At 43.9% G+C, this 27,346-nt stretch overlaps 1 protein-coding gene across 1 annotated transcript in view; it reads right to left on the reverse strand.

Annotated features, from left to right (window-relative positions):
• Positions 1–27,346, reverse strand: part of LOC108798368 (protein Jade-2-like) — a 253,509-nt gene that overhangs the window by 64,520 nt on the left and 161,643 nt on the right. The window contains 1 exon segment of the mRNA XM_018570113.1: positions 15,405–15,421. Within this exon segment, the coding sequence (XP_018425615.1) occupies positions 15,405–15,421 (17 nt within the window).

Genomic DNA, 27,346 nt, shown 5'->3' on the forward strand with positions numbered 1-27,346 from the left:
CATTTCCAAATCTTACCTGATCAAAATGAGGAGGGATGCGGATTGTTTGCCATGGGCAACTGCTCCAGATTATCTCTGCTCCAGTTTTGATCAATTCCCCCCATAGTGCTCTCATCCGGGCGCTGCGTCAATGCTGCAGACGCCTGGCTGAGAAAAGCATTGATGCCACGATCTGTTGAAGAGAACAGAAAAAATGATGGAGGGAAGCGCTACCACCAAGAGGTGACCTGTCAGGAATTGTGGGTCTACGTGGGGTGTGGACCAAATGCGATATGTGTGGTGGCTGGGACAACTCCAGGGGTGGCTGTAATCGTGTTAACCAAGGGATGGCAGAAGCAATCTGAACAGGATACAAAAATGGTGAAAAAATAAGGAGAAATCAAAAATACGATGGTCAAATGTGTGGTAAATATCAACTCACCATGAAGTGGTGACACGATTTCATCGACGATGGTTGGGGTGATTTTCTTGGAATCCTAGGTGTTGTGGTCGGGTGGCACTCCAGGTAGATGGGTTCAATTAGAAGGGGAAGGAGTGATGTCCAGGTATTTAGTCATACTAAGTTGGTAGCAACCTGGAGTGCTGCAGTGATTGCCCTAAGCTTGTTGCAGGGAATGCTGTAATGGTGTAACCCCAGTGACGAGAAGAGGGGTCAGTATTTTCAGTAATATTCCGAGCTTCTGAAGGGTTAAACCCCCTAAGGCTGGAGGTGTGTGGCCAGTGAGATCTCTTACTGGTGGGCTGGGGGGTTTCAGTGCTCGGTTCTGCGAGTGAACAGATGTGTGGGAGGACAAGGATTTGTGCGGGCTGGCACACACCCTCAGGACCGGGGAAGACAGTGAGTCAGTGCGGGCATGAGAGCCCGGATGCAGGAGGTAGGCAGGCAGACCACGCAACTCGAGGGCACGAGCCTTCGCCTGGGACAACGAGCGGTGTGTCAGTGGAGCCCACAGTGGAGTGAGGACACACTGATAGCTGTAACGATTCCTCCAAGCTCAATGATGTGTGATGTGTGTAGGATCTCAGCTGCGGAGGTAATTGGAAATGGTTCAGGTGGGAGGTTCACGGTCACACTTTAACTCAGGGAGTGAAGTCGGAACCCCTTACACATGATGTGCTGGTTGTGGTCCATCCTGTGCATCTTCACAGCAGTGAAGATGCATCAATGGTATTGATTCATCAAAACAGTAGCAGCCAAAATCTGGAGCAGATTTGCACTGCAGCCAAACAGCTACTCTGTCTCATTTCCAAATCTTACCTGATCAAAATGAGGAGGGATGCGGATGATACACCATTTATCGTGGGAGTAGTTTAAGTGGATACGTTGTATATGCACGGCCTCAATTGTACAGCATTGGGGCTGTGTTGGGTTTTGTAGTTCACTCCTCAGTTACTTCACTATGAGGCCAAACCTCAGGTAACACTAATATGGATAGGGGATGTGAGTCCAGAGTATATAGTGCAGCAGATTGATGGAAGAGCTAGTTACTTCACTATGCCCAATATAAGTATCATGAAGCACCAACAACTATATGGCTATGCAACACTATTGGCACTGATGTTAAACAGAATAGGAGATGAGATGAATGAATTCCCCACTAGGTGGCAGCATCAACACTTCCCCTGTATACAGTATGTTGTAAAGATACTTGCTGTTTAAGTTGGAAGTCCAGGCAGGGGAAGTGCAGCTGTCTCCTTGCTGCAGGGGGATTCCTGAGTGGTGGATCGAGAGGTCCAGAGGTCCGGTGGTTGGTCACAAGTCCTGCTCTTGCAACGAGACGCTGATGGCGCGGCCGTCCCCGCTCTGGTCTCAGACCTCGGAACAGCCTACGTTCCTGACAATAGCGGAGGACAGGGGTGAGTGCGGGCAGCCACACACGGCCGGGACTAGGGAGGACAGCCCGGACAGCGTGTGTTAATGTTGCGGCTGCCTAATACTACGTTGTCAGCAGCCAGATGCAGAAAATCAGCGCAGGCGTGAGAGCTAAGGGGACCAGAGGCAGGTGAGTGAACCCTGGAGCTCGAGGGCACGAGCTTTCGCCCGAGGTACTGGGCGGTGTGTCGGGGGAGCAGTGAGTGGGGGAGGACACACTGCTCGCGGATACCCGGCAAGAGTGTCAGAGGGATTGAGATGGCAGTATTGCGGCTGCCTTCTATTATGGTGTCAGCAGCCGGATCCACATGGTCAGTGCAGGCGTGAGAGCCAAGGGGACCGGAGATGGGTAAGCAGACCCCAACGTTCGAGGGCTCGAGCTTTCGCCTGAGACAACGAGCAGTGTGTCAGGGGAGCAAAGAGTGGAGGAGGACACGCTGCTCGCGGGCATACAGCAAGAGCGTCACAGGAGTTAAGACAGCAACCTGTTTCGAAGATCTCGTCTTTTTTGTCAAGCCGAAGTGTGTGGAAAACTACCCGATCTGTGTTGGGCCTCTTCTGTTCCCTCCTGGATGGAGCTGGGGCTGTAGAGGGTCCTGTTTCAGCTTCTCCTGGCTCTACCAAAAGCACACTCTCCTGTTGATGGCAATATGAAAAACAGCAATATCAACAGAATATCGTTCATACTGTATGTGTTATATGATTGCTAACATAGTGTCATCTTCAGTTCCCCACAGATGCAGAGGAGTGGAAAAGGATCGGAATACAGTTCCACAACATCTGGAATTTTCCAAACTGTGGAGGAGCTATTGATGGAAAATATGTCCGCATCACACCCCCTGCCAACTCGGCCTCATAGTATTTTAACTATAAGGGCTACTTCAGCATCATCCTATCAGCTGTAGTGAACGCCAGGTATGAGTTCATTTATGTGGATATTGGGCGGAAGGACCGTCACTCCGATGGTGGTGTCATGGAGCGCACTGAGTTCAACGCACAGCTCCTGAATGGTACGTTGAACCTTACTCCAAATGAAGAGAACACAGAGGGGCTGAACTATGTGATCCTGGCATGATGCCTTTGCCCTGGGGGAACACATCTTCAAACCGTTTCCTCTCAGAGGTCTGTCTCCTGAGCAGCGCATATTCAACTACCGGCTATCCCGTGCCCGTCAAGTGGTGGAGAATGTGTTCGGGATTATGTCAAATCAGTTCAGGATCCTCCACACCGCTATCAACCTGTCCCTTTTGAAGATCGACTGCATTGTCTATTGCTGCTTTACCCTATGCAATTTCCTGAGACAGCAGACGACGTCCTACATGCCAGCAAACATATTGGATAATGAGGACGTCGTGAGTGGGATTATGCATCCAGGGGAATGGAGGAATTGCTCTTGATAGCATAGGAGCCATGCATCCTCGGTTGCCCACTTTATCAGCCTGCAAAAATAGACAGGCATATGTGGACCACTTTATGGGCCGTGGTGCTATTGAATGGCAAAACAGAATGTAGTGTGCCATGTCCCGTTGTCAAGCTTCAATAGCAGTTTCCTGACAGTGCCTGAGACAAATCCGAGATTTTGCCACCTCACACCCTATGTACCTATCTATGTGCACAAATAAAAAGATTTTCCTTCACAAGCATGTCACATCTGTTTGCCTTTTAAACCTTTCATATACTGTATGTGTTGGCTTTACAGCATGTGATTAGTGTATCAAAAATGTCATCTGGGTAACGGCAGGGGTCTCATGTGCCAAGTCTTCACTGGCAGAGGAGTCATCAGGGGATTGAGTATTTGGAAGCCGCAGGGTATGAATGGACTGCCGGGGTTCCTCGTCATCATCTGGCAAGCGAAGGCTCTCAGAGTACCAAAGCCTGGTGGTATAGATATCATCCACAGCAGCACATGACTTTAGGGAGGCATGAACCTTGTTCTCCTCCTTGCGGGACACTCTATGTGGATTCCCGATTTCATGTTTCACATATTTAACATCCAACAGGGAATAGACGGTTTCCACCAATTCTGCCAACATACCATATGCCCCCAGCATCATGCTGGGGGCTCTCCATAAACGCGGCAACTGCATGTACAGTGCAATGAACTGTGCAAGTAATCAGGGTTCTTGAATCTGTCACCCATGACAAAAATCATATCTGATATCCAAAAGAGGTTGGTTAAGTCACATGCTCTACAAAACATCACTACCTACATGTGCCACAGGCATCGTCAATATGCAAAGACAAACAGTCTGATTTTCAATCTATGGCCATGAAAGATCAAGTACATTCATACTGTGATTCCACACATGTCCATTTCAAGTCCATCTACACGTCCGCTCATTCACATGCCACATGTGAGATGCCTGGCCTGGAACGCAGGGTATACAGGAGGACAAGATATGCGTTGGGTGTATGTGTGGCCACTTGAATTCACCTCATTGTTTACATATGTATATGCCCGTGGCAATGCATCTTGTCAGAGCTGGCTCCCGGAGTGCTCTTCATTACACAACACATTGGAACACCATTTCAGCATGGCAGGCAGAACTATTAACACACACGTCATCCAATTGTTTCATGGTCCTGCTCATGAGGTGTACATTAATGCATCAATCTGGGACTTTCATAGATACCCGACACTGGGGTCGCAAATATTGCCAGGCCTGTGTGGGGTACATCCACAGAAACGCCAACTGCATGAAGGTATATGGATATACATGTGCGGAGCCTGCTTCATGAGTTTGGTGCTGTGCTTGAGAAAAGACATAATAAAAATCACTACAACATATACACTGCCCAACATGCACATGTCCCAGGGTGTGGCTGCACCTTCCACAATATATATAGTCATTAATTCAATCATGTCCCATCGCTCGTGCATCCAAAAATAACGTACATGGTGACGACAGGCGGGTACGATCTACAGCCGACGTCGCATGCACGAAAAAACAATCGTAGGTCCGTGTGGGTGCTGATAGGCCACGCCCTGTCATACACATGTCCAGTCGAAACAGGGATCACAGGGAAGATCTTGAGCAGGGGAAACCATGGAGAAGCCATCCACTTCCCAACACCAGGCCTCAGCACAGGCAAGCACAACTAGAAAAAGCAAAATGGCCTCATCCATGACCCTGGACGAAATGGTGGAGCTGGTAAGGATCCTTGAGAGGGACGACTATGACAGCAAAAGTCGGCAGTATGAGCAGAAAAATGTGAGGAAGAACAGGATCCTGGAGAGGGTCATTGCTACCTTACAGGAGAAATTCAGGGTGTGTCGGTCCAAGGATCAGCTACGGAAGAGGTGGTGTGATCTTAAGATCCATGAGAGGGACCAGTTGCACCGGATCCACAGGATCATTCACATAAGTAATTTTTTGGGGAAAGAAGAATGTACATGCACACATGTTTTGCAGGGGTAGAGGCATTGGCATTGCAGGCCATGCAATGATCATGACTAGTAGTGTGACAGGGTACTTGTCAAACACACATTATCATGCGTCATATGGCTGACTAATATGTTGACCTGTGGCATGGCATGGATGGTGTACATGCATGTTAACCATATACAGTAGATATTCTTCACAATGCATGCCACTGCTTGTTGTTATAGGAGGGAAGGGCAGGAAGGCTGCTACACTAAGTAGCAAGGACAGATCTGGGGACACACAGCCACAGACAATTACGGGCACAATGGATATTGAGGATCCTTACGTGTTGTGGTCCCATGTTCCAGCTCTTCTTCTGGTATGTACTGTTCCGTATCTGTCACACGGCATGCATCATGGCCAACATATTATCATACATCTATGTGTCTCATCTTTCCATTATAGTGCATGATGTAGATGTGGGAGGTGAGGAGCAGGATGATGCCCCATCTGCCAGTGCTTCTTCTGGTACGTACTGTTCCATATCTGTCACATGGCATGCATCATGGCCTACATTTTCTCATACGTCTATGCATCTCATCTTTCCATTATAGTGCATGATGTAGATGTGGGAGGTGAGGAGCAGGATGATGCCCCATCTGCCAGTGCTTCTTCTGGTATGTACTGTTCTTGTAAATTACATATGGCATTGAACATGGCATACATATTCTCATTATACTTCTCACATGCTCATTAAATTACAGTGCATCTCCAGGCACGGACAGGATCCCTGTGGGGCGACTCTCCGCAGTCGTCATGCGCTGCTGTGGGATCCTGGAGGACATGTCCCAACTCATGTTAGAGATGCGGAGGTCCCTAAATGATATGCTGGAGGAGATTCATAGGTTGTAGGTGCGGACGGTCATTTTGTGATGAGACTTGTCATGTTGCCCTTTGTTTTAATTTGGTTTATTATTTATTGCACAGAGTTGCAATAATTTTATATTTTCTCATAAACATGTTTATGATACAACTTTACGATTTGGGGTGATTATTTCTGACACGTGCACTTTGATTTGATTGATTACACGCAGGGTGCTGGTCATGCATTATGGGTGCATGGTGTAGTGTGCTCTTAATTCTGCAGCGGGTTCTGTAGCGCAGTTGTGCATTGCCAGGGATCCAAAAGCCTTTACGGTTGTTTGGGGGCATGGATGACCTTTTAGAGGTGTGGAAACCATATCACGAAGGCTCAGGGCGTGACATTTGATATCGGGCCAGTTCACATTAGATGGGGAGGCTTGGGGTAAATAGGGGCCCATGGGATGTTTGGAACATTAATTGTCACTATACACATCTTCATGTTTACGAATGATCTGCAGGGGACCTATGATATGTATCAGGAGGTTGGCAGACTGCATTTGCAGTGTGGGTCATGTGGACAGCTCTAGCATCTTTACTGGAATGGTCCATGACACTCCCAGTGCACAGAGAGGGATGCTTTGCAAGGAGCCAGTATTCACTCATCAACTTCTGTTCTCTTTCGTTTGGCGCATGTGCTTTATTAACTGATGCAAGCTTTATGTTAGTTAGACAAGACGTGGATGTTTTTCTGACAGGCTAACTAAAGTATATGCAGCCCTATTGCACGGGTTACATGGGTTAGAACCATCAGATAGCATCCATAGACCGATGTAGATATCTGATGTCTTGTTTCCTCGTACGAGTAATAAAGTCTTTCTTTGAATCCGAGATTGTTCGGACCTGATTGTTTTAACAAATTGGTCCTTCGAGCCGGAATCCAATATCCTGGTGACCGGACCCCCATCTGAAGACTGATACCGTACGGGGAATCATCACCTAACGTGAGATTCCAAGACCTTTGAAAAGACCTCCATCTGAATTGATGCCAAAAGAAGCCAGTCTAGGACCAGGGGTTCGGCACGGGTGATGGATTCCGAAGAATTGGCGCCAGGACGAGCAATCTCTCTTTAAAGGGACAAGGTAATTAACTTTGAATGATAACCTTTGAATTATGTACATGTTAAGTTTTATTAAAGAAGTCTGTTGAAGTCTGTGGTCAGGAAGCCTGAGCAGACAAGCCCTGTGTTTTGGCAAGACGTGTGGGGGGCGTCCTCCGCAGACAGTCGAGCACTACAGGTCCCGGGAACAGACATTGTGGAAAAGTGTTCAAGTTGAACCTACTAGGTGGTCTTCAGAAGAAGTTTTGTGGTACCCACTGAGTCCAGGACAGCTTCGAGATCTGAAGTAATTCCATCGAACGGTTTAAGAAAACTTGAATAAATTTCACTTAAGACAGAGTATAGAGTCAGTGTGAGAAGACTTTACCAATCTCCGATAAAATCACGATAATCAAGAAACCATGGGCTCAGGATGTAGTAGATTATGTACTTGTATCACTTGTATATTATGTACTTGTATCAATATGTGTAAGAAGACAAATTGTGACAATATGACACAGGATGTATTAGATATGTATAACTTAGATAAGAGTACTTAAAGATATGGAAAGAAAAGTTTGGATTTGAGCCAAAATTGGATCACTATAAATGGGTGGGAACCAGCCAGTCTCAATTCCCTTAGAATGTTTGATAAATAACTTCAGGATGGGATTTTGTAAAGGCTGTGAACTGAAACTCAGCCACAGGAGACTGGAAAGTCTATGTGTGAAAGACTGTCCCCGCTATGGAACGTGGTGGCCCCCACAGGGAACATTTGACTGAGAGACTATTGACAAACTTCAATGTCGGTCCAGTCTCACAGAAACATGAACAGCCCCCTTCTTATGTAGAGGGACAAGCCCTGACGCCCCACTCTGTAGACGGGGGATGTCGAGCATACCGACCTCGGGTTCTATGGGAGACTGATAACCAATACTGTTTTTTTTTTTTTTTTAGTCAGTCTAAGAACTGAGACGGGAAGGTTTCACACTACTGCTAGAAACTTAGAAAAAGGGAAGTGATTTGCTGGCAGCTGTGCTGTCAGAAGATTTATGAAAGCAGAGAACACTGCAATAGAGACCCATAAGGGAGGGAGATTATGTGTCAAAATTGGGGAGAAATCAATGTGCATATTGCGAGAGTGAGGGACACTAGAGGAGAGATTGTCCCCAAAGAGGCCCCGGGAGACAGGGACTGGACCCTATGAGAAGGGAATCATGGGAAGATCAGGTCCAGAACGGACGATATGAGAGGCCCACAGGAAGACTTGTATGCAGATTTTGTGGGACGGACAGACTCTGTATCCAGATGACAATCTGTACTGGGGCCGACCGGGCTTCTTTCTATTAGGCCCCTGGGAGCCCATGGTCACTGCCACAATAGGGGGCCACAGGAGTGATTTTATTGTAGATACTGGGGCTCAACATTCAGTAGTGACCCGACCAATGGCCCCTATCTTTGACAAATCAATTACTGTTGTTGGAGCCACAGGGAATAAAGTTAACAGACCCAGCCTTCCGAGACACTAAGACTGCCTTGATGCAGGCCCCTGCTCTGGACTTACCAGACAATCAGAAGTCCTTTTACCTGTAAGCCAGTGAAAAGCGGGGAATAGAAGTAGGAGTTTTGATGCAGTACATGGGATTGTGGCAACGCCCTGTAGCATACCTCTCAAAACAGCTGGACACTGTAGCTCAAGGTTGGCCACCCTGCTTGCGAGCCATCAAAGCCCTCTTAGTGGTCAAATACCAAGCCATGCTGTGTGAAAACCCCCGGATTCATTTAGAGACTGTAAAAACCCTAAACCCAGCCACCCTGCTCCCCACCTCACAAGAGCCTCTAGCCCATGACTGCCTCCAGGTAATGGATGAAGTCTATGCAAGTCGTCCAGGCTTAAAAGATAGCCCCTGTGGTGCCGGATCTTTACACATTGTTAAATGATCTGACACCACAGAACAAGGTATTCTCAGTCATAGACTTGAGCAATGCATTCTTTTCTATTCCCCTTCACCACGATAGCCAGTTCCGGTTCTCCTTCACCTACAGACAGAAAAAGTACACCTACACTAGACTACCACAGGGATTCTGTGAAAGCCCCACGATTTTCTCCCAAGAAATGTCGGGGAATCTGTCAAGATTCACTCCCAACGAAGGAAGCCAGATACTGCTGTATGTTGACGATATCCTAATAGCTGCACCCAGTATGGAAAAGTGCAAGCATGATACTCTACAACTATTGCAGTTTCTGGCAGACCAAGGGCACAAAGTAAGCAAAGACAAGTTACAGCTCTGGAAACCTGAGGTTAAATATTTAGGCTACACCCTTAGCCAGAAGGGAAGGTTGCTAGATGAGGAAAGAAAGAGAACCATATTGCAAGCGCCCAAACCTCGAACAAAGAAGGAGATGATGTCTTTCTTGGGAATTACCAACTATATACCAGCTATGGATTGCAAACTATGCTACCCTGGTGGCCCCGCTTACTTCGTTGATATTTCAACAACCCATGGCGGCTAGCGACCAGGTTCACTGGAACACGGAGGCAGAGACATAATTTTCCCAAAGAAAACAACTCATTGTGGGATCCGCCGCACTGGGCCTGCCAAATTATAAGAAAATGTTCTTCCAGGCAGTAGACTGCCTAGAAGGATACATGGTGTCAGTACTGTTCCAATTCCATGGTGATAAGAAAAGACCGATAGCATACTATTCCTCAAAAATTTACCCCGTGGCCACTTTGTGCAATCCGTGGTAGCAGCCTCATTGGCAATAAAATCTTCAGCCTCAGTGGTTTTGTTCCACCCCCTCACGTTGCAAGTACCACACTATGTTAGCATAATCCTGTTACAAGACAAGATATCCTATTTGTCGCCCACGAGACACCTCTCATGTATGACCACACTATTGGGACAAAGCCATGTGATAATAGAAAGGTGCACCACATTAAACCCAGCTACATTGATACCTACACCCACCACAGAAGGTAGTCCCCATGACTGCATGGCTGAAATAGAAGAACGGGTTTTACCAAGAAAGGATTTGACAGACATACCACTACCCAATGCAGAAATTACACTTTTTGTTGACGGGTCATGCAGGAAAGACATAAAAGGGGAAAACATGGTTGCATACGCTGTGGTAACAGGGACATACGTTTTAGAAACAAGGAAATTGCCCTGCCACTTTTCCGCCCAACAGGCAGAATTGGTGGCGCTCACACGGGCTTGTGAACTCATGAAAGGCAAACGAGTAACCATCCACACGGATAGCCAATACGCATTCTCCACGGTACATATCTTTGCACAACAATGGAAAAATAGGGGCATGGTCACATCCACAGGGAAACCAATTACACATAGAGAGCTCATATTGACATTACTTGACAGTGTGTAAAAACCACAAGCTCTCGCTATCTGCAAATGCGCTGCTCACAAAACTGGCACAGATTATATCACAATGGGTAATGCATACGCAGATAAAATAGCCAGACAGCAGAAACTGTACAGGTCTGTAATATAGAAAAAGAAAAAACATCACAAATTCTCACCAAAGAATGGATGAAGGAAATGCAAAATCAAGCACCAGTACAAGAAAAAGAGGTATGGGAAAAGAAAGGGGCCACACAAATACAAGAAATATACACTAGTGTAGAATGTAAACCAATCCTCCCCAAATCACTATTTAGATATGCAGCATTATTGAGCCATGGGCAAAGCCATGTCTCAAGAGGAGGGATGGTAAAGATAATTGAAGGAGTGTTCACAGCTTATGGCTTTGTGAACTAATCAAAAGAAAGTTTGTATTATCCACACCTACTGCAGTTAAAATAGCTGAGAATCCCGTGGGTACATTTGACACATTGTAAGAAAGCAAGAGGCTTAGGGTCAGAAGAGGGAGCATCCATAGGATCCTAACCAGAAAAAGTCCGGTTACAAAGGGGGGTGAACCCACTAGGGACCACCCGTCTCAAACCTGTTGAAGAAATCAACCCTGGGAAAAAGATCCATAGGGATGATAAAAGAACACAGGGTAAGATGGTTATTAGAACCAGAATTCTGTCAGAATTCAGGCAGAATTCTGTCAGTAGCAATTATCATAGGCCTAATCACAAAAAACACCTGGCTGACCCTATCCCTGACAAATCTCCATAGGACAAAAAGAGAACTAACTAAGACAGGCGCAGACCAAACAATAACCCTGAAGGTACAGGAAGGAGTGACCACCATCATCCAATTCGATGTGTGTGAAACAGTCCCATGTGGAAAAGGTAATTGGCCAAAGACTGTTAGCAAATATGAGAAATATTTGTGCCCAGATCCCATGTTCAGATTGGAAGGTAGTTTGGTGGAGCACTGATCTGTCCGGTTACGTCACGGAATGGGTCAGATGGACGGTGCAGGAAGTACAAAAACAAGGTAATTGTATAGCCTGTTCCAAAGCTCGACCCCAGCTTGCCACAGTACCTGTGTTTGAGGAAGAAACTAATCTCACCTGTCTTATAAAATAGTTTTCAGAGAATATTACGGGTAAAGAATGCATGGCAGAAAGGGAAGCATACACCATTGCCAGAATCAAGGGCCTACTCCCCTCGATCACGGCGACCCCCGGTAATTTCACCTGTTTACGCAGCTCTCTAGAGGACGGGACACAGTTCAAGCTTTTGCCCAACTCATTTTGTAACCAAGTTGTAAACTCACCTCCTGAGCCATACCAGAGCAAGTGGTTTTTAGAGCAAAAGCAACAACCGTCAGACCTCTAGTGGTTATGTGGAGATATGAAATTGAGATCAAGACTTCCCCCTAAATAGAGAGGAGATTGTACTCTGGTACACCTCCTCTCCCCTTTTTTTCTCATCCCACTAGGTGATGAAGGCATGCCATACATCCCAAGGAAGAAGTATCGGAGACCAAAAAGAAGTGCCCCCCATGGATCTTTCGACAACAGGGTTTACCTGGATTCCATCGGTATACCCAGAGGAGTTCCAGACGAGTTCAAGGCCCAAGACCAAGTAGCGGCCGGATTTACGTCCATCTTTATTTGGGTACAACCTAAGAAGAACGTCGACTGGATCAACTACATCTACTACAAACAGCAGAGATTCGTCAACTATACCAGAGACGCCGTTAAAGGCTTGGCAGAGCAACTGGACACCACCTCTCTGACAGCGTGGCATAATCGCATTGCATTGGATATGTTGCTTGCAGAACGGGGTGGGGTATGCAAAATGTTCGGCCCCTTCTGCTGCACATTTATTCCAAACAACACCGGCTCCGGATGGTAGTGTGACTAAAGCACTGCATGGCCTGCAAGCCTTATCTGAAGAATTGGCAGAAAACTCTAGTGTAGAGAATCCCATAAGTGGACTATTTGAGAAATGGTTCGGGAAATGGGCGGATCTGGCAAAAAACGTACTGATATCAATATGCATGGCGGCTTCAGTCCTGATTCTTCGTGGTTGCTGCTGAATCCCCTGCATACGAGGACTACTACAAAAATTAATTGACACTTCACTTACCAAGGTAATGTACTGTAAAGAAAAAGACTACTCTCCACTCCAGCAAGAAGATAAAGACAATTATGATGCCATCTCATCCGTGTGAGGATACTATGACGGACATTCCGAAAGCATACAGGAATGATCCCGATGCACATTCCTTTCATTATTATAAAAGTATAAAAAGGGGGGAGATGTCAGAGGAAAAATTACCTCTCTAAGTTTACTTGTATAATCATGTGCTAGAATGCTTAGGCTAGCAAAATATCAGGAACAAATTGTAACGCCTCTGTACTATGCAGAGGCGTTACAATTATACTAAGGGCTGTGGAGGGATCCAATAAAAATTACTTCTGATAAGGGACTTTCCACAGCCCAGGCTTTATTAACTTATGCAAGCTTTATGTTAGTTAGACAAGACGTGGATGTTTTTCTGGCAGGCTAACTCATGTATATGCAGCCCTATTGCACAGGTTACATGGGTTAGAACCATCGGATAGCATCCATAGACTGGCGTAGATATCTGATGTCTTGTCACCTCGTACAAGTAATAAAGTCTTTCTTTGAATCCGAGATTGTTCGGACCTGATTGTTTTAACACCTTGCCATCCAGGCTCTGACTAAACAGGCAGGTTTCCTCTCTACCAGGGGGTGAGCTTATCTCAGCCACCTCACAAAACAAAAGTACTTTCAGCAACCTTTTACTTACAACCGTCCACCTTGTAGCTCTCTCAGAATGCTGTTTGAGTCCCAGGGCAGATCAACATTATGCTTCAGCCTTTTCCTTTTATCTCACCTGGATAAGCAATCATTAGGCAATTAACAATCCAGGTGAGACACAAAACTCGAGCTGGATTATTCAGACCCCAAATCAGCCCGAAAACCCGGTCTGGGTTCTGCTAATCCTGTACATAGGATAGAAAGCGTGGGGAAATATATCGCCCCTCGATGACTTTACCTTTACTTATATCACAATATTTATTCATAAGCGCCTGGCTCCCCCCCAGACTGCTAGACTGGCCTCTGCTGCCTCTTCTCCCCTTCGCTTCAGTGGTCTAAGGACCTCTAACATCATCAAGTACAATGCAGGCTCCATAGCATTGGACATGGGGATACCATAGGACAGTCCACAGCAAGGTTGGAGAGGGAAAAGAGGGGAGCCCCAACATATGGGGAAACCAGGATCAGATAAGTGAAACAGGCATAAATGAGCAGTTAACCACTGCAGTGCAGAGGCGGACCCACTGCATTTAATTTCCCTGGAGTGGGCCTTTAAAACTACTTATTCCAAAGTTTAAATTTAAATCATATAATGTAGAAAATAGATGAGGGCCCAAGTTACATTTTAGAACAACAAAGTGGGGCCATGATGAAAACAACTTTGAAAATCACAGTTAAAGGACTCTAGTGGAGTGTGTGTGTGTGTCAGAGAGCTAAAGGCATCACTCAGAAGGAGTTTCCATGTTTCTGGCTACTGACTGTATACAAAATGTAGTTACCTCCAGGAGCAACTGACAGGTACCATGAATCCACAAATAGGAAGTGTGAAATGAACATATACTGCAATAGATTTGCTACATGGAGCTAGGCTAGGGTTGCCACCCGTACGGGTTTCACCCGGGCAGTATGGGTTTGCAATCATGTGCCCGGGTCTGTGCCCACATCCCGCCCGGCACACCATTCAAACGGTACAATGCCGCATACTAGCATATCTTGCGGCGGACGCCGGGTGGCACTGTTTCCTGTCCCTGGACTCTCCCTCCCCTGTTTCTCTCCTCCGTGGCTGTAGTGGGAGGAAGTGACATCAGGGAGAGAGGGAGCCGTGAGGGACGAATCTTTCTCCGGCAGCCAGCCAGCAAGCAGGGGCTGTGGAGAGCAGCGATTTCGTCACACAACCCCTGCTTGCTGGCGGCTGAGGAGGGTGAACCTGCGCTGGTAGAAGGTGGACCTACGACTGGACTGAGGATGACCTGCACGCATCATCAGGGTGTTGGCTTCAAGTACCAAGAAGGGACAACCAGCTCCTGATGACATAAGTAAAGAGGATAGCAGCATGGGACCTGGCATGTGGCTGTGGAGCAGTAGATTACAACAGGACAGTGAGTATATTTATTGTGGATAACTCCAGTGAAAAAAGTAAGAGGGTATCTAGAAAAAAAAAACACACGGAGGGGTGAAGTTATAAAATTTTGATCAAATGCAATATTAATTGGAAAGGGGGAGGGGAGATCAGTATTGCCCATTAAACATGCCCCCCAAAAAAATGTTTTGTGGGGGCATCTTTTATGTGCAATAGTACATATCAAGGATACAGGCAGGGGAAGAAAACCTGACACAATTTCTTTATAGGTGACACAATAGGAAATGAAGGTTGGGGACACAGATGTTGTGTGTTATATTTTAGTAATCACACACAAAACAAATAAAAGTTATGTCTGGTGTTCTACTTAAGGCCTTGTTTCCACCTGCCCGCATATCTACCGCAATGTCCCCCTGTGTTCTGGGGTAGGAGGGGGCGCGGCAGTGCCATTCAAGTCAATGGCACTGCAGACCCTTCCACAGTACGATCAGCCGCACAGTTACGTGCGGTAAAAAAAAGGCCTTGCGTTCCAATAAGATTGCAAAAAAACGTGCTTGCACTATTTTTTGTGATCCCACCGCACTGGAACGCAGAGCGTTTTATTACCGCACGTTCCTGTGCAGCCGATCGTACTGTGGGCGGGGGGGCAGCTGGTGGAAACCGTTAACAAAAAAGGTTAGTAAAATAAAAAAATTGCAGGGGGGGGGAGGCGGCGTAGGGATGTATTTTTTTGCCGCAGGGGCATGCAAAGTCTCTAGGGTTGCCACCGATCCGGGATTCACCAGGACAGTCCAGTGTTCTACCAACATTTGTGACTACGTTAGAATGTGTGACCGGTCACGTGGTCACACATTTTAACATAATCCGGCCCAGTTTTTGGCGGTGGAATGTATGGCCACCCATTACAACGCTTTGTGAGCTCTTCCAGGGCAAATCGGCATCAAGCAGACTCAATAAGGAAGTTTTTAGCCTCCCCCTGTGGCATGACATTGAAGACTGCTTCTTGGCTGGGCCCTAGAAACCTAGATTTGACCTCAGATCTTCAGTAACTGCTCTGTTTTGCGGACACATTTTCAGCAGGCCTCAAGCACTTACCAACAAATGCCAGCAGAGTAATTTAAAAGTACAATGCAATACTGTTCACATCAAAAGCTCTCAGCCTGACACTATTTGTTTCAAATCAAGCCAGATAATGAAAGTGAAATCCCCCACTCCCCGCCCTAATACAGCTTTAGGATACTTTCCCTTCTGTTTTCAACTTTCTAGTGCCTTTGCCAGCATCTCACCTCCGTATATCGCTGCATTTTTAGAAAGCATAGCAGGGAATTCAGCCAAAACAGTGCAGCTATATTATAAATCAAGTTCAACAATGCAGATAATTGCATTCTAATTTACATTCACAGATTATAACAATTCCAGTGATTATGAACTCTGTTTGAACCAAGCTAAATCACGCTTTCCTAATTTGCTCAAAAAATTCACAATGTCACATTTGGAGTCTTAAAAGATAATTTTTGTTTTCTATAACTGTTCATCTATTTACTCCATCACCACAGCTGTTCAAATAAGGATTGCTGTCCCGATTATGCAGAAAAAATAACATTCAGGGAGAAGTGTGCTAGTGACAAGAGCTATAATTAGCTTTTTACCCCAAATTCCCAACCTTGAAACTTAACGCAAACCTGCAGTGTTTAAAAATATAAAACAGTGAAATAATAGCTAAAGCAGACAGCAAATACAACACCAATTCCACAAAAGTTGGGACAAAGTTGTGTAAAATCTACATAAAAACAGAATGCAATGATTTGCAAATCTCATAATCTCATATGCTATACAGTATTAGAGATATGCATTCGGATTAAGACTAACTTGCTGAATCACAAAATTCTGTTGATTCGGCCGTTCGTCCGAATCCGAAATAACTAATTATTATATGCCAGAATATACGAAAAACTATATTCGGGCATATAATATTTCATTTTGTATAGGCACCACCATCTTGCTGCATCCAAGATGGCGGCACACATACATGCATAGGATGTCACCCCGATGCCGGCGTCATGTGACATCATACGCTTGCCTCTAAGATGGCGGAGCACATGTGCAGAACATGACAGTGGCCAAAATTCTGTTTTTTTTAATGTGCACTTTCAGATTCAGAGGTTCATTGCATAATAATTTGTTTCATCAAGGTGCTACGGGAGTGAGGGATGCAACTCAAGCAGCAAAGTATTCTAGTCACATCCCTGCTACTTGTCCATTCACAAAATGCCTTATACAAGGCATTCTGTGATTGGAGAAGAGATTAAGTCACACCCCGGTCCCCCTCCTCTCTTCCTCTATGAATGCCGTTTGTAAGGATTTAACTGCTCCAATATGGGGAAATGCCATTTGGGCAGCATTACAGCCGCTAGATGGCTCCAAGGAGCATGGGAAATTACTATGCTCCTCTAGCTCCATCTAGTAGTTGTAATTTAAATTGAGCAGTATTCATCCATTTTGGAAATCCTAAATAATTGCCTTTATACATTAGCCCCTTAGTATGAATGGGTTTAACTAAGTGTAAACTACATACATTGTATTACTATGAGTCATATTTGAAGATTACTAGCAAAACATCTGGAAACATAAAACAAATGACCATACAGGCCGTGTTCTACTTGTGATCTCTCGAAGCTCTATGGTTGAAACATTTCATCATCTGTGAGAAAAGCAATCAGTCTTTTCAATGTGCATGCTCATAAAACAGTGAATGCCGAGTGTCACTGAGCTTACCAACAGTATGTGATCACTTTTCTGAAGACCAATCTTATAATCACCTATAAAAATGTGTCTGTGTCAGGGCTCAAAATTTCAGCTAGGCCTTGAGAGTTACTCGCCACAAGGACAGTAATGTAACGCACAGTGCAGAGGTCAGTTATGTACCACACAGTACAGAGGTCAGTAATGTAACGCACAGTGCAGAGGTCAGTTATGTACCACAGTACAGAAGTCAGTAATGTAACGCACAGTGCAGAGGACAGTAATGTAACGCACAGTACATGTCAGTAATGTAACGCACAGCACAGTACAGAGGTCAGTAATTTAACGCACAGTACAGAGGTCAGTAATGTAACGCACAGTAGAGGTCAGTAATATAAACGCACAGTACAGAGGTCAGCAGTACAGAGTTCAGTAATGTAACGCACAGTAGAGGTCAGTAATGTAACGCACAGCACAGAGGTCACTAATGTAACGCACAGTGCAGAGGTAACTAATGTAAACACAGTGCAGAAGTCAGCAGTACAGAGGTCAGTAATGTAACGCACAGAGGTCAGCGGTGTAAGGCAGAAAGAACAGGTTTAAGTGCCCTCTTCCTCTATTGCCCTTTTCCTCTCCTGATTTAGATGCCCTTTTCCTGGTGGTGGTGGTACTGGTCGGGCGGAAAAAGAGATGAACCCTCCATGTTCACAGCTGAAGCCTCCCTTCAGCTCCCATGCTGCAAAAACCTCGAGCTGGCCAATAGCAGATGAGGTGGGCGGAGGAAGCTGCAGGTGGCCGGAGTGAAGGGAAGACAGCCGAACTGATTCTTCTCCTCCTTGGACGCTCTGTAGCTGCAGCGGCCGCAGAGGAGAAGAATCAGTTTGGCTGTCTTCCCTTCACACCCAGTTCTGCCGATGAATTTCCACTCGCACCCTTGCAATTTTCACTCGCCAATTGCGAGGGGGCGAGTGGAGATTTTGAGCCCTGTTTGTATGACTGGCCCTTGTTTTGTTTCTGCTACTGCTCCTTGCATTAGTGTATTTTTTAAGTACCGTATTTTGCGGTCCATAGGACGCACCGGACCATAGGACGCAGGGAGGTCCGGCGCGCCTTATGGAGCACTCGAGACTGTAGCTTCTGTGACAGCTTCTATGACAGAAGCTGTCACAGAAGCTGCAGTTAGTGACCGCTGAGACAGGTGGCGCTGTGATTACAGCACCACGGTCTCAGTGATCACACAGAGCAGGCGAAGAACGTCTATTCTTCGTCTGCTGTATGGTTATCTCGATCGTCGCCGCTGCTCGGTTTTAATACGAGTGATCTCATTAGATCACTCGTATTAAACGAGCAGTGGCTCCTGCTGCTGAACTTGATCGGCGCCGCCGCTGCTTGGTTTTAATACGAGTGATCTCGTTAGATCACTCGTATTAAACGAGCAGGGGCTCCTACTACTCGCCCGGCGCCCGAAACTGCATGTCTCGGGCGTCGGGATTCGCTCCATAAGACGCAGGCACTTTTTCCCCCTCCTTTTGGGGGGAAAAAGTGCATCTTATGGAGCGAAAAATACGGTACTCATTTTATGAAGGAATATGTAGCACATCTGGACAGTGTATATAGTTTACATGCAACACAAAATCACATTCTCTTAACCCTCTAGGGAAGCCTGTCTTTATTGAATAACATTTTATGAGTCAATGAACAGCAGAGAAAAAGGATCAGGTACATTTTACCATGAATGTTTGTCATCAATATGGAGTTTAGTTAAAATGTTCTTGATAAATATTTACTATATGTGAACAAATAAAAACTGACATTATGAAATATTTTTTCCTTCAAAAGATTATGAACATAAGACAGAGCTAAAAGTCATTCAAACTGTTTTATTTACTTGAAGAGCCTCACAAGTTCTGTATATTCTGTTTTTCCCACATTTCTACAAGGCTGCTGTCAGTTACCCTCCAACGTGTTTTGGCTCTTGATGTTAAATATTCTCACTACAGCTAAATCTACCAACATTGTTCTCTTCACACAGGTTCCCTCCACGCTATGCAGTTTAAAAAAAATAAAAATTATCTTTCCATTTGCTAAAATAATTGCATTTGAGGCACAATCATGTGCCTCAATTTCCATAAACTGGGAGCTGCCAAGTTGGCTGCCACACATATGGCTTACACATAGCTGAAAGAAGGGTGATTCTGCTTTAGTAAAGAAATCATAAGTCAAGATCTGACAGCTATGGCAATAATTCAGTTTGAAGGCCATCAGAAAAGATGAAAATCAGTAAAAGGCCCATAATTCCTGGGTATGAAAGCTAGTGGCTAAATAATCTGGTCAGAGTGCTATTTGGCTGCATTTATCTAACAAGAGGTTGACAACAGTGTGCATGAAGCTGCATAACAGAGGGCATGAAATATGAGGATGTGTGTGCACAGAAACTCCTCTGTGCTTTTCATTAAGTAACAACTGAGCACTTGAATGCTTCATACTTTTCTAAATCATGTATTTTAAGCACAGGATTATTATATGTGTTCCAACCATTCTTACAAAACCTTCAATTTAAATTGTGCACCCTGACAACTGGGAATGCATAAACAAATAAATAGAGCCCAAGACTGGCGTATGCCTTACATTCATATTCCACCTTAAAATGTCCCATTCAAGCTGCTCAACTCATACCACTAATAACTATGCACCAGCGCCACCAGCCCCCACTATGGCTTATGTTGGAAATCCCGAATTGCTCCCCCATGCCTCTCACGGCTTTACCCTGGTTGCCAGCATGTGATAGACCTAGGACCCTTAGCCCCCTCATGATGCATACACTTAAAGTGTGGGACTCTATTAAATACTCAGCGCACCTGCTTTTACCATACCTCCCATTGCTTCCCTTGTTCGCCCAACCGCTCTTTAGGCTTGGCCTGGACAACCCCACGGCCTTTGGATGGTGGATGAACAACGGATTCCGAACAGTGCATGACCTTCTGCGCTCCTCTGCCATTACTTCCTGGCAATACTTGCGGGAACACTATCAAATACTGGGAGTTGAACATTATAGATACCTCCAACGTCATCATTGGATTTCCTCTCTAATTCGGAGAGGGGATCCCACTAATTTATTTACTTGCTTTGAACATATGTGTCTTCACGCCCCGGAGGGCCCAGGCCTCATAACCATTCTTTATTCACAATTAAATAGATTGGTCAACCACACTTCCCACACTTATGTTCGTGGCTGGGAAGGAGACCTGCCCCGTCGGTGGTCCATGAAGGAGTGGCAGCAGATTTGGCGAAATGTCGCAAAATGCTCTATTAGCGTTACAAATGCTGAGGTAGCCTATAAGGTAATGATGAGGTGGTATATGATCCCAGCCAGGATGGCGCGCCTGTTCCCCACGACCTCAGGTACCTGTTTTCGGGGGTGCAGAGAAGGGGGAGACATGCTACATACCTGGTGGCGCTGCCCCATGGCTACACAGTTCTGGGTCAAAATATTTAAATTGATTGGCTCCCTATTCTCTGCACATATTCCAATCAATTTTCAATACGCCCTGTTCCATATGTCTATACCAGAATTGACTAAGCCTAAGAGGGCTCTGGCTCACTTTATTTTCCTGGCAGCCAAACTGACGGTCGCAGGAAACTGGAAGAAACAACAATATAGAGTCGATAGTGTAATATGAGCGCATGTGAATGCAGGGATTCCCTGTTCCTTGAATATGCTTATTTATCATACGTAATTCTATTACCGGTGAATTCATGATTGTAATGACGTACCAAGACAATGATACACTGTGAACCGATATCTTTATTAAGTTTGTTATGTGAAAATTTCAATAAACATATTGATACAGAAAATGTCCCATTCATCTCTATTCACTGTATCTAGAAAAGATACTACATTTGAAAAATATATCTAATGGCAAAACCTTTTTTTTCTACTTTTAGGTAGAATAGGAAATGGTTAAAGGGGACTTATAGTCAAAAAGGGAAGATCTGCTGTCTTATACGGAACATCTAGTCAGGTTAATTGTGACTAAGCAGTAACATCTATCTTTTGTCCTCAATTCTTCATGTTAAGTAGCAGTGCACTTTCAGTATTGTGACATTTTCCTGCAGCCTCAAAGCTGAATATTTGTATTGTGAGGACATTTACTGTAGGCCACTGTTGTATCTACAGTATATGAACATTCAATGCGACTAAATGCATTGAACTGAATACAAATCACAAACTAGAGACCCTGCATTTTATCAATTTAAGAGCTCTTCTTTAATTTCGGCTTTGCCAATTCCCTCGGAGGTGGGGGAATTTTGTCAATCACTTCAGATCAATCAAATAAATGTGTCATAGAACCGATCATAATAAAGATTGATTAAATCATCGTTTTTATTAGATCATTTCTGATAGATCATATTTTCAATCAACATTTAATCACAAATTGGGGAAAAATACCTTGTGTAAAGATAATACAACATTTTGAAAGTTAAAAAAGAAAACTATTACAATCGCCAGCATGGGTAAGCTGCAATATGTAAAAAAAATAAATTTGGGTTTAGATACTGTGACTGATTCCCTGATACTCTGACTGGATATCTCCATCTTACGCAGGTTCCCTGGGTGCTGGAACCAGAAGCCAGTGTACATAGCATGGGCTTACCCCAAGAATCAGAAGACACTGACTTTGGAGTGGAAAAATAAACTGGTTTATTGAAGAAAGCACAGAGTGTATACTTCACAGAATCAGATAAGAGTTCAGTGTGTTACATTGTACAATCCCCTACCCTGGACAGCCGGGTGCCACATTGGAATTCCTTAAGCACAGACACTCTTTGAACCTAACGAATGTCCTTAATTAGATAAGAGCTTGATCACATCATCCCAAACAATGGCCACTCCAGACAGCCTGCTGCTATCACAAAAACACATTTAGCAGAGATGGTATCCAAACAAGATGGAAGTCCGGATGGTTCAAATCAAGTCAAATAGTGAAAAGCTCTCTCTAGATAAAATATTAAACAGGAAAACACACACAGCAAACAAAGTTCTCCGGGGTAATAAATCTCTGCACCCCTAGGTCCGTAGTCAGTAGGAAGGAGGCTAGCCCTCAGGCTCCTCCTGCAGCCCCAGTGACGGTTCAGTCCTTCACAGATACACTTTAAATTTAAATGCATAAAGATTAATAGCCAGATTAGGTGAGACTCTTTTTATCTGAAACCATTCCTTGTAGTATATGTGTAATTGCACTGTCCATTTTAGCAAGTTCATTGTACATTGTTGTCCACACTAAACAGACGGTTTATATTTAATAAGTAATAACATCGGTTATTCACTTGCAGAGCATGTTCGGCTGACCGAAGTGCAGCCGAAGGCAGCTGATGTACGGCTGATTTCAGCCGATGTAGGGCTGAAATCAGCCGTACTGAGCTGTAGTGAATAGCCGGACATGTTCGGCTCACTTCACTACGGCTCGGTTATTCACTCGGTTGCCTTTGGCAGCTTTGTGAATAACCCCGTAACTGTTAAGTGTTCTGAATCTTTGCAAACTAGGGGTCTGGAGCTCTAACTATTCAATCTGTCATAGAAGAAATATTGATGGTTTTATTTTCTCTGTAAAAATAAATTCCAACAGATATAAAAAAAAGTGCCTTCATAACCTGCTGTAATTGTATAGCAGAAGTGGACCAGAAGTCCTAAACCAGCAGTTGGAGCCAATAAGACTCTGCTGCATTCATATGTATACACTGACAGGAAGAAAAAGTAGAGTGACTAGATGGATAACCTCATCAGTGTGCTAGTACACCACTACTGCCAAATTAGCAGGCTGATGGTGTGGTTTGACTATTGTTCTTGACGGCTGTTGCAGAGGGAGGGTCAAGGATCTGGCTTTGCTATTTGACAGAGTTGGCTGGATTACAAAACCGGCTTCAAAGAATTTACAAATTATTTGTCTGGTAACACACCTTCCAAATATGGTATGCATTTTAACCATGTTTTTAGCTGCTTGCCTCAAATTTAGCATTGAAAGCTAAGCCCATAAAAATAATTGCTGCTATCGGGTGGACACTGTTAGATTTAAGTATACACTAGGGATGCACCGATATATCGGCGCCGAAACATATCGGCCGAAAATGGCACTTTTAGCATAATGCCGAAAGAGCCATGTTTTGGCCGATACATCGGCGCATCCCTGGTTTCTTTTCTCCCCGCTGGGCGCTGTTCCAGCGGGGAGAAAAGAAAGTGACAGCCGGCCGGGCGCTGCAGGACGAGAGCGCTGTGAGCGGCCGGCATCTCTCCTCCCACACCGCTCAGCCGCCTATCACAGTCCGGCAGAGCGGTGTAGGGGCGGAGACAGTGATGTCACAGGAGGCTGGGCTTTCCTCTCTACACCGCTCGATCAGCCTCTTGTGACAGCGTGTCAGAGAGAAAAGCAAGGTACGCACACTCAGTGATCGCTGAGTGTGTGTACATAATTGAAGATATGGTATGTTAACTATATCCTCAATTATGAATGAATGGGAGTGATCTACATCACCCCCATTCATTCATAATTGTAGTTATAGTAAACAAACAATGTTCTCATGTTATCAATGAACAATACACCATTTCTTATAACTTTCAGGTAGTTTAGTAGTGACTCCCTTGAGGTCTTAAACTCAGTGCTAGCCTGAAGGTGGCAATGCACTTTGTGAATTTTGCACATTCCTCGATCAGCTGATCGAAGGAGCCAGCTGGAAAATCTTTGTACAACCCGAGCCGGCAGCCAATAAGCTGTCAGAATACAATGCAAACAGCGGGATTCCTCGATCGACATACTCATAGTGTTAATAAAGGAATTGGCGCTATTTTTATTCGTTCAGCCTGCAGGTTGAAAGAGAAAAATAGAGCAGTCTATGGCCAGCCTTCGTTACCACAAAGATGAAGGAAGGGAGTTTCACTAGAAAAGGACTAATCTAAACCGAATCAACATAAGCAGCGTAGTGGGACAGAATGGACACTGGAGGCTCAAGTTATGAAAGTTATGAAGTTTAGTGCCTTTTTTGTAAATAATCAGTGTGGTGGGTGTTTGGGTGGACATAGCTTTTAAGCTCATAACACAATCCTATTTGATATTATTAAGGATATAAAGCACATAATTAGTGTTGATATAAGTATTACTTTATGAGCAACATGCTTGTACCACTAATATCCTCAAATTATAAATCCTCAGATCTGTTGTATAATGTTTTTGGGGATTACTGAAGTGTTTAGTTATTCAGCTTCTTGGAAGATGAAACACGAAGAAATTCAAATTAAAAACAGATGCTAAGTGAGGACACAGTAGGATTAATGCCTAAACTATTTAAAGGATACCTGTTATTTTAATGTATACATTCAATGCTGTATTACCAACAGTGAGCAACAGATAGCTCTCAGTCTATTTTTAAAGTAAGTGCATTAGCCAGCAAAACATTTTGAAAGCAAAAATATATAATTCTGCCTGCTGTTTTATATGCAGAGCTGATAACACCAGTAATTACATATAATCAGAGACTTTATATTTATTAAACATTGAATTTGGAAGACAAAAGCAATGTTCTTTGATGAATAAAATATAAGCTACCATTTGTGGTAAACAGTATCTTAAGGGGAAACAATGCAACTTGTAATTGTAAGTTAGTTCATACCATGCCGGGAGAAGTTTGGTAGCCACAAGTCTAGGGCTGGAAATATTTTATTAAAAATAAAATATCATGCATTTTTGTTTTAACATATATTTTGAGTTATTACAAGTTATTTTTATGTGACTTTTATATTTTTTTTAAATCTCTCTTCCATTTTCGTTACTTTGGTAAATGAAGAGATTGGTATGTTAGCCTGAAGAAGCAGAGTAGATTAACTACCACAATGGCTCTGTGTAACATGAGATAGTTTGTTGAGAAAAGACATCAGCTAAGCAGGAACACGTTGATTTCAGTGAATCAGCTGACCTAAAGACTGGGGCTTTGAGAAGAAGCAGTAAAAAACACAACCACTGTGGAGCACTGCAAACCAGGAAGCAGATCCTGCACATATAATAAGAAATTATGTCTGCCCAATGTATGTAGTGTATACAAAACAATTTGCAGTTTAAACCAGATAAGAAAATGGTTGATAAAGGTGAACAGCAACCAGGTAATGAAATAGTCCTGTACAGCAGCTTAAACAAGGCCTGTCTGGAGTAAAACATTGCAGGAATTGTAGGAACTGCTACACTACAAGATAGAGTTGTAATTAATTCCAGTTATAAATGTTTCTGATGTGACAGACAGCTACAACAGGTGATGCTTTGATAAGCTTCTAGTTGGCAGGGTCTCTTATACCATTTTCTGCTCCTTGAAACAAGCAAAAACTTATTTTTATCTCAGCACAAAAGAGTAAAAGATTTATGTGCTGTACAGGTATCAAAGTTTGTGAGCTAACTCCTAATGAGACACGTTGCTTCTGATGAACACTGAAAATTGTAATCCTCATCAAGTAATGAAGCAAAGCCGTCTGCTCCCGTTAATTCCTTTACCCATCAAAGTTAAAAACAGCAAGCTCTACTCTACTCTCCAAGTTAATAAATCACGGTCAGCAGACATATTAATTGAGATTCAATAACGTTTTGCTATATTTAGCTGTTAATGTGCTATATCCAGAAATTCACAGTTAAAGGTATTACTAAATAAAAGAAAAAAAACAACAAAACACTCAAGAAAAAAACATTGTAAGAATTAGCAAGTATGCCAAGTGTAAGCAGATGTATTTGCTAGATGAACACGTGGATATAAGCTAGGTGCAAATGCTTTAGCAAATTTATAGTGAATGACAGAAAATTGTCTTGCACTGAGTTTATGGAAAATGCAAAGTGTTGGTTGTTAACCAGTTGAAGTCCGCGATGTTACACCCCCTTCCCATCCAGGCCATTTTTCAGTATTCAGCGCTGCAGTACTTTGACTGACATTTATTCCGTCATGCAACGCTGTACTGAAATTAATTTTATACATTTTTTGGGGGACAGATAGATCTTTCTTTTGGTGGTATTTAATCACCACTGGGGTTTTTTATTTTTTACTATATTAAGGGAAAATTACCAACATTTTTTTTAAAAACTGCCCCCCTATATTAAATGATAAAACATTTATTATTACCCAATTTCTTGGTCAAATATAAGAGACGGGGTCACGTCGGATAAAAAGACACCAAACATGTCAGGCCTTAAAATTGCGTGCGCGCGCGAAACCTCAAAAAACTATAATACCCTAAATTGGCCATAGGCGATGCTTTAAAAGCTTTTACCGCTCATCAGTTTAGTGTTATCAGTGATTGATGGCCCTAAAATGATTGCTCTCACTGCGAAAAATTATACTAAATTATACTGAATTATACTGCCGTCCTGGGTTAAATTATGCTTTCCCCCTGCAGTTGAATGTGGTTAACGGTGATGTTAATAGTAATATTAGCGCACTGTGGTAAGGTTACTGAAGTCTCCTGGGATTAGATGAATTTAATTTAATTTTAATTGCACTAGCGCCTGCGGTTAAGTTGGGTTAGTCTTTAACACTTTGAGTGCTACTGCAGCCCCCTTTAGCAATGTATTAGTACTACTTTTCTATCTATTTATATTATTTATTTATTTTCTTTTAACTAATGCTCATACACTAACAGTTTAATATATACCCTGTTGGTTAGATATTGGTTAGATATGTGATGCAATAAATAAATAACTCCGATAAAAACTGTAAAAGAATAGACAATCCCCCTTTTTTTTCTTGATTTTTTTGTTTGGTTTTTTTTTTTGTTAAAGTACTCTCTCTACCCCCTAACAACAACTTTC

The sequence above is a fragment of the Nanorana parkeri genome, unplaced genomic scaffold (assembly GCF_000935625.1).
Source record: "Nanorana parkeri isolate BGI_ZX_2015 unplaced genomic scaffold, ASM93562v1 scaffold1456, whole genome shotgun sequence".
Classification (NCBI taxonomy): Eukaryota; Metazoa; Chordata; class Amphibia; order Anura; family Dicroglossidae; genus Nanorana; species Nanorana parkeri.